Source organism: Stegastes partitus, unplaced genomic scaffold, assembly GCF_000690725.1.
Source record: "Stegastes partitus isolate 25-593 unplaced genomic scaffold, Stegastes_partitus-1.0.2 Scaffold989, whole genome shotgun sequence".
Lineage (NCBI taxonomy): Eukaryota > Metazoa > Chordata > Actinopteri > Pomacentridae > Stegastes > Stegastes partitus.
In genome coordinates this window covers 173,061-189,037 of record NW_007578720.1, presented here as the reverse complement: position 1 = coordinate 189,037, position 15,977 = coordinate 173,061, and the positions used below count along the sequence as shown (strand labels likewise).

Genomic DNA, 15,977 nt, shown 5'->3' with positions numbered 1-15,977 from the left:
ATATTAAAAATATTTGCAACTAATTTATTTTGTTTCATCTCTTCAGACAAAAGAAAAAAACACAGCAAAGGAGAAATGGAAAAGGAGGAAATAAACTGAAATAGAAAGAACACCAATATCCTGCTGATTATGGGCCTGATTAATCTAAATACATCGGATGTTTTTTAAAATACAATTACTATGAAAATAATAATGATCCTGAAAAAAACACCACTAATAACCTGCCATATATTAGATTATTATTTCATGCATTTCATGTGGATGATTCAGCACACTAAAAATATTCAAAATGAATCGAAACTTTAAAAATGTCACTTGAGAGACTTCCATTGTCTGCACTGTTCATCTACCTATGCATTCATTTATTAATTCAACATTCTAAATGGAGCTCATAACACGCTTTGCCTGGTCTTTGCTGACCCGACAGGATTAAGAGCAGTTGTGTGCATTTTCACCATGCCAGAAATAATCCTTGAAACACATCTTTTAAGTGCTTTTCCATGACATACTACGAGTGTTTGCATGCACCATCATCACGATCAAACACACCACAGTGGGTGCATTATGATACTGTGTACTACAAGCGGGATTACACGCCATATGTTGGAAAGGTTACGTAAGTCTCTGTTGTTTATTATTATTCATGTAGTAGAATATAAAAACTATACATACTGCAGCCAAAAAGAAAGACTGCTCAATTCACTGAGGCCCTGCAGATCTTATTCAGTATTTTATTTTATTTTTTTACTAAAAGAGTTGCGTATCACTGAATCACACAACCATGTGAGCCATACCGCTATACATACATACATATATATATATATTGGACATACACATGATCCGTTGAATTTAAAGAAAGTCAAGTGAAGGTCTTGCTCATCTTTAGTACATCAGGTAGTCGAATGGGCTTAACGCAAAGTTGGGTGATGCATGGGAAGACTCTTAAAGAAGGATTCCCCTTAAACGTACAACACATTGGCCAGATGGGACAGTGATTTTACTCTGTGAGGATTGCTGCTCACCAACACACACACACACATGCACAAACATACACATCTCTTAGATCCCTTTTAGTTCTGTTTAAAACAGCAAAAACTGTAAAACTATTGAAGTACAACATTCAAAATGTACTTCTGGACCTATAAGGAAGTCAGTCCAGGCTGACCAAGGCACTGAGGCCGTGACTTAGGTTTGGTTTTCTGTTTGCTCCACATTGTTGGACAGATGCCTTATGTTGGCGTGACTGTCTGCACCAGCCAGTCACATTTTGGGATGCTGGGAAGGCACCTGGAGGGGCCAATGAGATTTCACAATATAATTTGGTATAGAGTCCTCGACATATGGGACTGAAGGATTTGAGATGTGTATGAGGGCTAAAAACTAGGCATTGAGCCAATCCTTGCCTGTGTAGAGTGCATGTTTCCACTAAAAGCAAAAGATTCTGTACTCATGTAAAGTACAATAGGAAGAGGGTGGGTCACGCAGATGACGTTTAAGTCTATTTTACTAAAACAGTCATAAGCACATAGCTGTAAAGGCAGTTTTATTGCTTTAAAGTTTAGATTTCAAGAAATAACTAGTGTGCTTTAAAGCATCACAGGCCACGATTAACAAAAAAAGACATCATGCTATTTTAGCATCATGAAACTCCAGTGCTGTTTTGGGGATTTTACTTAATTGACTTGCGTTTTTAAAAAATAAAATAAACAGCAATAAACAACCCTTCAGCAAAGCAGGGAAACTGGGCAGCCACGCTTGCATCATCTTATAGACTAGTAGCGGTTTCATTCGCTCTGTAAAGAGTACAGCGTGTACAGAGCCAACCTCTGTAATCTGACAGCTCTCTCTACTTATTACTCTGCTGATCCGCATACCAGCGTTTTCTGCTGCAATTGCCGCAGCAACCTCCCCTCCTCTCTCTTATTTGTTTATTTTGTGTTGTTTACATGGCAAAAAATCTTATGGTGATGCCTACCATCTCTGAATTTTGCGGATTAAGGGAGCTTGTTCATCAAACTTTCTTTATGAAATCCCCAGATCTGCCAGAGATTCTTCATCAAAAGACTACACATGTAGACTATGCCCACGAAAAGGGAATCTCTTTTGAAAACTACTGTGGTGTGTATTACATTGCATCATTAATCTGATGTTTGCAGCGACTGGCCAGCGGAAATAACAATTTGTGTTGCGTTGTTGCCAGGCCTCCAGGTTGCGGCATTAACAGAGTTTCGGGAAGGGAAAGACCATACAGATTGACAGGTTAAGATGAGGGCAGGTCAAGTCAACTGAAAACCCATCTCCCTTGTGATGAATCTTATTAAGATAAGCTTAAATATGATGTCATATAGATATCACATCATGTAGGTCATTGATAAGATCATGTAATTTGTGTGTTTTCCTGCAGCACAAAAGATTGTGGCATTTGTTCTGTTTTGGAAGGATAACAATGCAATGACACTGGGAGTCCACATATTGTGCCAGCAGTCAGACGCATCCTGCACTCGGCTGCAGTCAGTTCTGCATTGAAAGTTCCTCTTCAGTCCTTGACTAAACCTCTAAAAACTCATCTCTGTGTATTAAGGTTCCATCCATCCATTATCTATACACCGCTTAATCCTCACTAGGGTCGCGGGGGGGCTGGAGTCTGTCCCAGCCGACTTAGGGCGAAGGCAGGGGACACCTGGACAGGTCACCAGTCTATCACAGGGCCACACACTTAGAGACAGACAACCAAGCACACTCACATTCACACCTACGGACAATTTAGAATCACCAAATAACCTGAACATGTTTTGGACTGTGTGGGAGGAAGCCAGAGAACCTGGAGAGAACCCACGCTGCATGGGGAGAACATGCAAACTCCATGCAGAAAGATCCCAGTGCCCCCACTGGGATGCGATCCAGCAACCTTTTTGCTGCGAGGCAACTGCGCCACCCTGCAGCCGTATTAAGGTTACATGTTGTTTTTTTTTCATGAAAAAAATCGCTTCCTGTGCTTAAATGGCTTAAATGTAGCTCTCCACTGTTGCTTCCTCTGGATCTATGAAGTCCCCGTGTCACTCCGCGCTCACTGCAGCTGGAGCACATCAGCTCACCTATGACTCCACAAATACTGTAAAGTTACTACTACTAGTAGTAGCACTACATAATGGCGAGTTGTAATATTGGAGAAATTCAGCCACACATGTTCAATCTGGAAGCTGATTCTCAAAAATGATGACACAGGAAGTCCCATTCTGCAAGTTTACAGGATTGACTCCTTAGATTTTTTTACATATGAAAATAGGGAAGTATATGTATAAGCATATGAAGCACTATATAGACATGCTGACAAGGTAAATAACTTGACTTTCACCTGGGGTAGTCTTTAATGCATTGCATGTAAAGAAAATATTGACATTCCCAAAGACCAACTCAGTATCACTGGATTAAAATTCATTTCTACTGTTGTGTTTAGAAAATGGTTAACTGTAGCCAGTCATGCACAAAAAGTGTTTAGCTGGTGACAAATTCTCAGCCAATAAGTTAATCCACAGTCTCCACAAATGTGGTTATAAAGCACAATGATCAGATAGTGTGACCACTACATAGACACTTCTGTTTCTCAACAATTCTCTCGACACAGAAAAAGTTATCAAGATCAAACAACACTATGTAAAACACACACCGCTAATGAAAGCCACAACCGAGCCTATTAGTGTTACATTTTAAGTTGATGTACTTAAACTGTTTATAGATACTGAATATGAAGCGTTCATTTGCAAAAACAGATAACTCCATCTTCACAAACATTCAGAAAACTCACTTTTCCATCGTCTGCCTGAGACAATATCCATCAAACTTAAGTTATCTCTGTTTGTGTCATGTCATTCTACTAAGTCAGATCCACTCAACTTCAGTTTGATTGATATTGTCTCAAGCAAACAACAAAAAAATAAGTTTTCTGAAAATCTACAAAAACTGAGTTTTTGCAATATATACACAGCGATTTAGCATTTCCCTAACGTCACAGTGTCAGGTTCTGTTGGAGGTGTTTGCTGCAGATAGGACAGGGTCACTCACAACCATTAGCCAACCTTATTTAGCCAGGCCAAAACCCCTGGGATCTGATTAAAACAAAACAGCTGGGGCTTTAGCGAGTATTATTGACTGCAGATCTGTCCAGCGTCACTAAAATAAATACCCCCACAACTGCCCTCTACTCAATCAGCAGTGAAACTAAAGTGACATAAGATTAGGAAACATCACCTAAATACAGGGACGATGTCATCTTAAAGTGTCGGTGACAAGAACAGAACACAATTTTAAAATAAAGCGAGCAGGGTGATGTGTAGTAAGCAAACATACACTTGTGTGTAAATTGTGCCCATACCATAGACTGTATTGCATACTCACACACTAAACATACACCCTAGGAAATGAAAAATAAACAGCTATGAGGGGAAAAAAAATGAGCAGAAAAAGGTTTTCCAGCAGTGGCCTAATAGCCTGTTATTCCCTCTGATTCAAAGAGTTTCCTTTATTACAAGTAGGTCTAGTTCCACGTAGTGTCTACAGCCACAACTGAATTCAAAATGCTTAATTTCCAGAAAAAGCATCATGAAAAAAACAAACACCTCGGTTTCTTCTGAGCCACGGCCATACCGGCCCGATCCCACAAGTAGCATAGTCAGAGGTAAAGGAACTGTATTCAATTTAGATTCCTATAAAATTAAAAGGAATAAATGGCCTATAGTTGACTATGAAAACTGCCAACAGTTAATGTTGTGCTGATCAGCTGATTTACTGGTCATGAAGTTCAGCAACCAAAAATTCTGGCCCATCATTAGCTGATTGTTTAAATATACATTGATCAGCCACAGCATTAGAACCACTGACAGGTGACGTAACTCACACTGATCATCTCCTCACAACACAATACAACCTAAACCTTGTTCAAGAACAAGTCCCAGGGCAGCAGCAATCTGACAGCAGCAGTCTCCCCCAGCACACTGCAGAAACTGTTCACTCATGGTTTGAAACTAGAACACGACCAAGAGCCAAAGGTATTGACTGTTTAAAGTCCAGAGATCCCACCTCCAGCGCCCAAAGGATCCACTGCTAACATCCTGATGCCACACACTCCCACAGAGGTCCCGTGTTCATGCCCCAACACAAGGGGGACCTACACATTATTAAGACCGTGCTTCTAATGTTGTGGCAGATTGATGTAATTTATCAGTACAGGTGGTACAGAATGCTAAATGGACACTCCCTCCAAACACATTAAAGTTCAAATGTTGACTGATTTCTTAACTTGAGACTCTATTAATCTCATTCTACTCTGCGGGAGGTATCGGGTTGTGCCATCATAAATCTACTCACATAATTCCATGCGATTGCAGCTCAGTGCTGACCTCCTTTTGACCTACATCTCAATCTTTGTGTTACTCCCGAATGTTTCTACATACAAAAAGTATAAATAGCTAGCTCAATTATCCATCAAGAATTTAGTTTGGGAACAATAAAGTTGTTGTGGCACGGTGGTTAGCATTGTCGCCTCACAGCTAGAATTTCCCTGGTTCGATTCCTGCCTGGGATCTTTCTGCGTGGAGTTTGTATGTTCTCCCTGTGCAGCGTGGGTTCTCTCCAGGTTCTCTGGCTTCCTCCCACACAGTCCAAAAACATGCTGAGGTTAATTGACGATTCTAAAGTGTCCATAGCTGTGAATGTGAGTGTGTTTGGTTGTTTGTGTCTCTATGCAGCCCTGGGATGGACTGGCGACCTGCACCCACACACTCAACACTACCTTCAAAAGCAAAAACTAAACAGGAGTTTTGTGTGGAAAACAACTCTTTGAAACCTAACAGGGCTCTCTTTGCTATTCATCAAAGCAAGTCACCTCCACCATCAAACACACACATGTTCAAACCATTAGGACCATTAATATGCAAATCAAAACTAGTCAGCCAACAATTTTACTCATGCTAACTAACATGTTGCTTTCATAATTCTCTCGGTCCAATATTACCAAAACCTAAGCCCAGAGATTACAGAGTTTCATAATCGGGACATACAAAGATTATATTTTGCGTCTGCAAAGCTAATCACAACCCAACAGCACTTTTCTGTGCTCTCACTTTTGAAAAAGAAAAAAAAGCTATTGCTACAACATCTTAAGTCATCATAACTTCAGCTTTTGGATCCTACATGTCGTTACCTCGACCCAAACACCTCGGTTTCTTCTGAGCCACGGCCATACCGGCCCGATCCCAGTGACCACACTCATGGAGTCATTACTCACAGTTTATTGAGCTGTGATGTTAAACACAGGGTTACCAGGGGAAGCCCACAAGCATAATAAAAAGAAGCATGGACGAGGCCACCACGCCTAACCATACAAGAAACAAGAAGTTTATATGTCAGCAGCTCACTGGTGATTCATTGCCAGAACTGTGTGTGTTTGTCCTATGATGGCACGGTGATGAACTCCAAATATACTTTCCCTTTAGTGCTTTGGCCACGAAGAAAGTTAAAAACAGAACGTCCCAAAACCCACAATAGTATGAAACATGTTTTTACATTGCCATGGTAATGTGATGTGACATTTAGACCATTTCAAGCCATTTAAAGCTTCTCACACTCAATCACTTACCAGGTGGCGTCATTTAAATATGTGAGGTTTTGTGTTCAGGCCTCAGGTTGGAGACTGGGTCATACTGGTACTAACTGTCGCTGACGATGAATTCCTCATATTCAACCAAGACAAACCTCCATCGGTTTTGTCGTAAATAAGCAACAACATATGCAATGAACCTCAGCTGCTCACTGAATCAAAGGTTTTTTTACAAACTGGTCAGTTTTGAGATTTTGGACTGCTTCAATAATATGATTTTTCATGTTGAAAGCATCAGAAATGCATATTTATGTGTAGATTTATGTGTAGATTTTACAAGACTTTTTCTATTTGTACCCATAAATTTCAATTCCAGTGCACATCTCTGAAGGCTGCTTTCTCAATATAAGTTTCTTACAGAAGCTGGTTATTAGTCACAGCCTAATTTGTTATTATTAAAAAAAAAATATGCCTAAAATTGTTTTTTTTTTTTTTAAATGGCTGTTGATAGTACTTTCTTGTTTACGAAGTGACATAAAAAGAGATGTCCAAAACTCCCCTTAGTAAAAATCAGAAACAAGAATTTTGTACCTGGCTTTATCCAATGTTTAGATTTCAGTTCTGAAACTGTATGCAAATTAGCTGGAACCAAATTTGCACATTAACAGAAAATTTGTAACCCTAGCTCTATTCACCTGTAGTGTCTGGGTTTAAAAGTTTTTCATTAAAATCAACTTTTATGGAAAAAGTGCTGGTAATGGTAAGATGATAATGAACAGCAATGGCAGTGGTGTCAGCTGCAAAGTGTGCAGAAGGCAGTTTTGTCTTAGTTCCAGAAACATACCTCTTTATTCTAAGACTTCCTCTTGGTAATGACATGAAATAAGAACTTGTAATGAAAACAAGCACAAAACTTGAAACCTAGAGCATGTAAATTGCCCTGTTCATCACTGCAGGACAGTACGGTGAGACACAGCAGCACTCCACAACCCTCTTAACTGAACCCCCTCCGATCCCATCTATGGAGGAGCTTAGGGTGGATTACGCCACACCAGCCACCAGCCACAAACATGGATATTCCATCCTGGCTTAGTTATCATCTTGTCCACCAAGTGCTTGGAAAATAGATAAAAAATCTCCTTAGAGGTTGGAAGGCAAAGGCGAGATGGAAGAGAGAAATAGCTGTGATCAGACAATAGTGGCAGTGTCTTTCAAACCTGGAATTTCCCAAAGTATGTCACATTCAGTGTCAGGAACAAGCAAAGCTATGACATCATACATTCATCATCTGATATATTTAAATTCAGTTCTAACTGCAAATGTTATAAACAGAATTTTTTGCAAGACAATGAGTCATGTGGGAAAGAATGAAAAATGCAACTTTGTGATATTGCAATTTTATGTTAAATTGTTTGTTTAAATACAGGTAAACAAACTATTTGATAGCCTATAGTTAGCTATACGAACTAAGTAAATATAAACAGTTTCTACACGATCATCTCTGATTTGCCTAAAGCTTTAATAGCATAAAATGTGGACATTTCAAAATGCATTTGTAAAATTTCAGCTTGAGACATCAAATACTTTCCAAAATATTTTTTTCCCCAATATTGCCCCTTTACCTACTTTAACACATTTTTATGTGAACAGAATGGAGTCTATGTTTTGATGCTAATGTCTTAGAAACTATTACACATAAAAGTCAGATATTGTTGCTGATTTTTCTTAATATGCCATTGCTTCATAATCTGAAATATCAGACACGTAGCTCAAACAATCTCTGATTATGGACAAATTGAAATATAAAAAATAGATAAATCATTAAAAGTCTTTGAGCTCACATTAACAAAAAAACATGATATCACAGAAGTCATTATTATTTCCTGAATCATGCGTAGTTGTCACAATGATACAAAACAAAACATATAAAGTACTTTTTAACAGGACATACTTGGTCACATGAATAAAAAGGAAATTATACAAGGATGACAAACTGCACCTCAAAAACAAAAGCATTGCTAGTTAGACTAATCCAAGTAGAGGAGAGTTCTTATGAAGTTTCAGAGTGGTTCCTAAATTATAACTATGATTTCTTTTTTTCTTTTTTTTAAATATGGACATAGTTTTCATTTTCAGACCCCAGATTGTGGGCATAGACCTTAGTTTAAAGAACAAGTCATGTAGTTTTGTGTCATTTCTTTGAGCGTTATTATTGCATTAGGTCATCCTGATGATCGGGACGACGTCAGGATAATATAAGCAGGACCAAATACATCGATCTGTCAGGATAGTGGGATGCTTCCAGTGGGACTTTTTTCTTCCTTGACAGGTATTTAATGATAATCACATGTGCTTATGTGAGCATGACTGTCGTGGTAATTCTCATGTTTGATAGGATCAAAATGGATTCTCTTGCTTTGTGTTCCACAGGGAATAAACTTGGCCTTCATTTCCTGTATCACAAGCTGGACTTCGTGAGTAAATGTGTATTTATAGTAACAGCTCATGAGTGTACTTTCAACCATCTCTTCAACAAGTAGTAGAGCAACGCACTGAGCTAAATATGCCATGTCCAAAGTAAATAAACATAACATTATATGCTTATAACAAAAATAATTTTAGTAGTTATATTTGGAGAACCATTTTGAATCTCCAGAACGCGGTTCTACTTGGACTACGCTACATTCTTGTGTTGCGTTTTGTCATACCTGCATAATCAGTTATTGACGTACAATGAAAATACCTTTTTGTGTGCGTGTGTCAGCGAGTAGTTCATATTAGAAAGTATTCTGTATGTTTTGTTTTTTATTATTGTGACATGCAACTACACATGGTTCAATAAATATCACTAGGTCACTTTGTATTTTTAATTTCTTTGTCAAAGATGGGACTTTTCATGGCAGCTTCAATTTTTGTTTCATATTTTAACTCAACCACAATGAGAGACTATTTGATCTGTTTGTCCAATATTGCAGATTCTAAATTGATGGCATGATGAGAAATAACAGTGAAAATGTCAAGCTTGTACCTTCAAGAGTTCCTGAGATTATTGAAAAACAAAAAAGGTTCAGGCAAATCAGAGCTGGTCAAGCAAACGGCCTCTGATGATTTAAGATGGAATAACCCCAATAGAATTAGCACAGATTCAACATGGCCAGTATCTGACCAAATGCAAAATGTGGTCACAATCTGTCCTTCTGTTCCTGAGGTTTGATATTGAAAAAAGGATAATAAAGTTTTTCTTTTTTTTTTTTTCCAGAACATCATGATGTCACCAAGATGTTAACCTTTGACCTTTTGGATATAAACTATCATAACTCATTTTATCCTGTTATTTTATTTCATAAAAAATATGGCATAATTTCTTAAGATATAGTCAAAAATATGGTTTGTGAATTCTCACTTTGAACACCATCATCTAATCAGTTCATCATTGAGTCCAAGTACATTTGTGGCCCAAATTTGAAGGAATTTCTTCAAGGCACTCTGACATTTCATGTTCACAAAAATGATATGGACAAGTAGACAACATAATGCCTCCCACCAACAATGTCGCTGCTGCAGAGGCATAAAGATTTAAAACATTTTTTAGTAGCCTGTTAAGTGAAAAACAAAAGATGATTGGTTTGTTGAGTGTGCAGGTTTTGGTGGCATTTTGGCATTGGAATAAACAAAATATTTTTTCTGGATCTGAATTTAATTTCCTCAGCTGAAATTGTATTTACTGCATGCTGATTCAGTATAGATTGTAGTTTTTAGGTTAAATTCTGTAGTTTAAATGTCATGGATCCAGTCAGGAAGACAAAGAAGTTTAACAAAAGGTACAAGCTATGAAAGCGCACGAGTATAAATCTATCTTTTATGAAAAAAGCCAGCATTTCAGAATATTTCCCGGTGTACATAACTTGCTAGTGTGAAAATGGAAGTGACCCACACAGTTCACTTCATTCAGCTGGTAATCTCTTGTAAGCAGATATTCAACAAGAGGTTTCCTTTCTGCCCTTTCCACAGAGATGGAGGGGAAAGCCTGGAAGCTGAGGATTCACTGCAGCCATTTCAATAATCTGTCCAGATATAAAAACAAATAACACAACCAAGTATTCCAGACAACATCTGGCCTACTGTGTTTTCATGAGGAGTAGCAGGTGTTATTCCTCCTCTGCTGCAAACTGGTTATGGTATAATAATAGTAAAAAAAAAAATGCCTTCATCATATAGCATGTTGACAACATACCAGTGAATTTAATCATTTAAAGTTGTACAGTAAGTTCATCTCGCTGCCTCCTGCTGTTTTAGTTCAAAGCTTTTCATCTCAAACACAGTTCCATGTTTCCTTCGGACGCTGAGAAACTAAACGATTAGACTTTGGAGGACCAAGAGGTATGGCTGTAATCTGCTTGCAGTCTGAGAAGGGCATTTAGGAATCATGAGGACATCCATGTTTGTTCCCTTCGGTTATGTAAAAGCCTCAGAGGGAGTGGCCCAACCGTGGAGGGGATCATTGCCCCAGGTTGTCTGTCCGCTGGTGAGTCTGCACGCCATTGCATAAGGCTCTTTTCCTGACACATGTCCACGTATGCTGTCCCGAGTCCAAGGGATTTCTGACTAACTCTGACTAACTCTGCCCTCATTAGCATGGCGTATGCTTATATATTTGAGTTGAATAAATAAATACACTATTTTATATATTCACATAAATTTTATGTTTTGTTAATCTTGTTTGTTATATTTATTCTGTTTTCCATCGAAGGGAGAGAGAACGCTCTCAAGTAAAACACAGTCTGTAACTTAAACTGTTGCTGCTTCAATTTCATTAAATGATTCACTTTTTGATTAGTTTTTTGTAATTAATTCATTAGAGAACAATGATTATTTTGTGCACAACTGTTCTCAGACATAGAAAAAGAATAATAAATAATAAAATGTAAATTAATAAATGAAGTTATTGTTTTTGGGGGGTGCGTTAAATCATGGCAAAGACTTTCATCTGTTTTGAGTTTTACAGATGAGTTTTGTACATTTTAAAGAATAAAATTTTTGTTTTTTCTATAATTATTCCATATTGTTTGATGATTACTGACTATGATGCAAGCATGTGCTGCGTATGTTTGTGCTGAATTGTTAAAAATGCTGGTGATCCTTGCTCCAGCATGACCGGATGAATTAAGTAACCACCTGTGCGTGCGGTGTGTTGGTTGTGTGTATGTCATCTCCACACAGAGCAGGACTATTAGAGCTGACCTACTCGGGCTGTCATGAGTGCTGCACACAGCCCTTTATTCCTGCCCTTCTCTCCTGCCAATCTCTAAAGAGGCCGGGAGAATAGATGGCCCCCAGCGACAGCCATTGACAAGTAAGAGTTACTTAAAGGAGTGTCAGCGGGGATCAGTCAGAAGGGTTTAATATTAAATGAAAGACAGGCTCGGGTTCGCTCTCCTCTATTAAGGCAGAACATTAGAGCTTCAATTACTGCTGGAAAGGATTACCAGCAATTCAGGGCACAGAAGACACACATAGATGCAGTAGAGAGAATCCTTGCAGTGTTTCCGTTCGTCTTTGACAGACAAAGGTGAGGTCTTAATGAGACAGACTAATTCTCCTTCTCTTTAAGCACAATTTTACACAATTAGTTTTAATTTAGCCTCCACCAGCTAGCTTTTGCATAATCCTGCTGACAGACAGTCAAATGGTTGTCCGTGGCTTCAGCTGTGTAAATGCCGAATCATGACCCAAAAGTTAGAGTTGAACCTGCAGGCACAAAAACTAAAGACTGATAAACATATGAATTCATGCTCAGCTGGATTTTTTTTTCTACAATTTTTTCTTAAGGATAAAGTGCCCTCCAAAAGTACTTTAACAGGAGAATTTTACTTCACTTTTTCTTTTGAAAGGAGCTATATATCAGTGCTAAACAATTAATCGAAAATTGCAATATGGTCAAAAGCAGGCAATTATTGTATAAAAAGGTAAAAACGTGACACAACATGCCAACATTTTCATTATAAGTGAAGCATTTTGGTGCTGCAGAGATGCTCTGGCCTACAAATCATTACTCTCCAGATGTAAGAGAACCTGCTGGTTTGGTAGAAACTGCAGCACATAACACGTCATCATTTTTGTTTTTTTGGTCAGCAAAAAAAAAAAGATGCAAAATTTACCATTCCTACTAAAAAAAAGAGTAATATTGCAATATCTGTCAAAATGAAGACATTTTTGCACATCATTCAGCCCTACTGTACATATGAACAACTTATTTCAACATAATTTTGGAGGACATTTTGTACAAATATGCAAATGTAGACAAAACGTAAAAGGATGTCAGTTATATTCATGCATTATTTTTATAAAGTGCATCTAAATATCATTTTAAACATTTGTGTATTAGCCACAATAATCTGTCGGACAAACAAAAAGGTTACTACTGTGGAAAAAAAATGTTAGAGAAATTAATTTCTCTGGAAAGATATTACTAGTTTGCTATATAATACATGGGTACAATATATGGCATAAAGTTTGTATATAAACGTCTTTTATTTACAGCCTATCATTACGTGAACTCTGATGATGACTTGACCTCATGTGTAGCAGCACTTTGGCTCCTGGGACACTGGTTTAAATTGATTATTTTACCACACAGTGCTCTAGTTAATTGTCCTGGCAAAGACCTACTTAGACACAACGTGGTATTTGGCACCTTTCAGCCAATTAATGGTCTACTTCGTGATGCATGTGTAACTATAGCAGCAGCAGCAACTAATCCCACTGACACATGAGAGCTGGTAACGGACGACATAGTGTGCTTTGACTGTACCCAAACCATACATGAGCACAAGGAAAATACAACCGAGAAATACCTTCTCCTGTGGCTGTTGTAGTGCAACGAAATTAAGCTTTAAAACACTGAACTTTGTCGCATCCATACTGTCATTACTGACAAATGGGTCTTATTGCGGAAAAGAACATCTCTTCTTTTTGACTCAGGGTGATCCAACTGAGTGCAAACAGAGTTCAAGTGAAAGCCTTTCGATTGAACTTCTATTATAATCATTCATGTTTTCATTAAATCTGGTGTAAATCCATGTGCTCAGGGCTTGCTATGACCACACTGTAGGATGCTTAAGAGATCACGGAAGACCCATCTTTCACGTTACAGAAGTATTCTTGGACAAAACTTTTATTTCTAACACCCGTATTTTTATTTCACTTATTTCAACTTCACTATTTTTTCCCTTATTCAAATAACGGGGTCAAATTAAACACAAGGTGAGAATTAGATGGTTTCCACCTGCAATCGAATACAGTATATGTTTCATGCATGAGGTTGCAGATTTGTTGACAGTATGCAAGAGGAGAAAAGATCAAGCTAATCAGGGCCAGAGGTGTGGTTGTCCAGATCACACTGACCTGACCCGCTTCTATTGGGTTTACTTAAAAACAACCGCAGACAGCCAGCAGGCCACACACACCTCTCCTTCTGTTACTGGGAACCAGAACCTAATACTGGAAGGAGCAGCACTAGATGTAATTAACGAGAGAGCGACTGGAGCTGCAGAAGAAACATGGCACAAAGAGCTTTGTGGCTGAAGTCAGACGGCTTGTCTGTTTACTGAATTTTTAACCGCCTTTGGCACCAACATGAAGGTGCTACACTGTGACCAATGAAGCCTTAGATCAGGCGGCTCTATTCAGTTTCCCAAAGTGTGTATGTGCTGGATAAATGTCATGAAGGCTGATGTTTCTTGTTTAATTAAGGGCTGTAAATGTTTGGAATGTGTTGAGAGAGAGTTCTCCTAAGTCAGTTAAGTTGCTATAATTCAATTATTGCACCTAATACAAGCTTGACAACCTCTACTGTATGTACACCTGCAAGGATGTCTACTCATTCTGCCACTGAGGTCTTTGAAATCAGTACACACAGAACTGGACAGGTACTCACACAAGGAAGTGGTAGAGGAAGCATTTTCGTCCAGCAGGTCTCTCTAAGAAGTTGTAAACATCCCCCTGCATGCTAGTCTTGATGTAAGGGCTCTGGAAATCCTTTTGATGATGACGCAGCCAGCTCGAACGAGGAAGAGGCGGCGGGACAGGGATGACAGAGGGCTGGCTCTGTATGATCTGCAGCGCCGGGTCCTTTGTGTCCGCTGGCGGACAGCAGGGAATGCCTGATCCATTATTCACCGCCGTGGGGTCCAATTCCAGTGAAACAGGAGAGTAGTGGCTTCTGTCAGGTGCAGGAGCCCGTAGAGCAGAACTACTGGTCGTAGTGGAGGCTGCGAGGTCAGCATCCACCTCCTGGTCCAGGCTGATGCTCGTGCTGGCATATCCATTGGGACTATAACTTATGAAGGAGCTCCCAACCCTGCTGCCGAAGTCCCGTTGCACGTGGCACGTCGTGTGAAAGGAGCGCGTCCGTCTTTCCCCCATGCTGCCCCGTGGGAGGATGGTCCAGCTCAGAGAGGGCCGATGGGGAGGCTTAAAAGTCTTGGAAAGTCCTGGAGGTTCTGACCAAGGCTCGGGTAGAAGGAAAAAGTCCAGCAGGATAAGAAACCTAACTAGGCATGGCTAGCTACCCGCTGCAGAGAAGAGCTCTCTCTGCTGGGCTGCATGTGAGTCCATACCTGCAGTGGGAGAACAGTATGAGTCATGGAGATAGTGTGACTGAAAGCAGGCCATGCCACTTGCTATCTCCACATCTGCCATAAAAAATACAAGACTGGGACACTGTAAAGCTTAGGTTGATGAACCAGTCGCTCCGCTTTCACACAAGCAGCTGCAACATGTCTCTTTTTAACCTGGATCACACTATTTTTTTTATAAATCAAAAAGGATTTTCAGCTTTATTGTACTTGTAGCTTAAATGGACGAAGGCTGCAGAACACTGTTGTCATTATTAGTGTTACTGGATATACACGACTCCTCTGGATGACCAGTCTAATTGCTTGAAAATTAGTAAATGATTTTACTACACTGTAGTAGTACTCTAACAGGTGGCCGTTAAGCATATCAGAAGAATTTTGTTACTACAAAAATATCATCACATTAGAATCTGGCAAATATAAAAATGCGGCTCCCTTCAGTATGTTGCTTTTGAACTGTAGCCAAATTTGCATTAGAGACCTATTTCTCTTAGAGCAATGATTGAAATTCGAGGTTTTTGCTGTGTTACAATAATTGTGGTAGTTTTTGATTTAAAATATATCTAGAGAAAATATAGCACCATAGAAATGTTGAGTTCTGAAGTTAAAAAGAGAAAGAACAGAGAGGGGTTGCCATAAGAAATCATAGTGATATTTCTATGAACTTTTTCAAATGGTTAAAGGCTATAAATTACACTTTCACTTGTGATCTGTGACCATAACAGAAGTGGAACGGGCACGTGGCA

At 39.0% G+C, this 15,977-nt stretch overlaps 1 protein-coding gene across 1 annotated transcript in view; it reads right to left on the bottom strand.

Annotated features, from left to right (window-relative positions):
• Window positions 1-15,019, bottom strand: part of kcnq1.2 (potassium voltage-gated channel, KQT-like subfamily, member 1.2) — a 38,504-nt gene extending 23,485 nt beyond the window's left edge. Inside the window, exon 1 of the mRNA XM_008294742.1 lies at window positions 14,532-15,019. Coding sequence (XP_008292964.1) covers window positions 14,532-15,019 — 488 coding nt within the window. The remainder of the gene's footprint in view (window positions 1-14,531) is intronic.
• Between the last annotated feature and the right edge of the window lie 958 nt (window positions 15,020-15,977).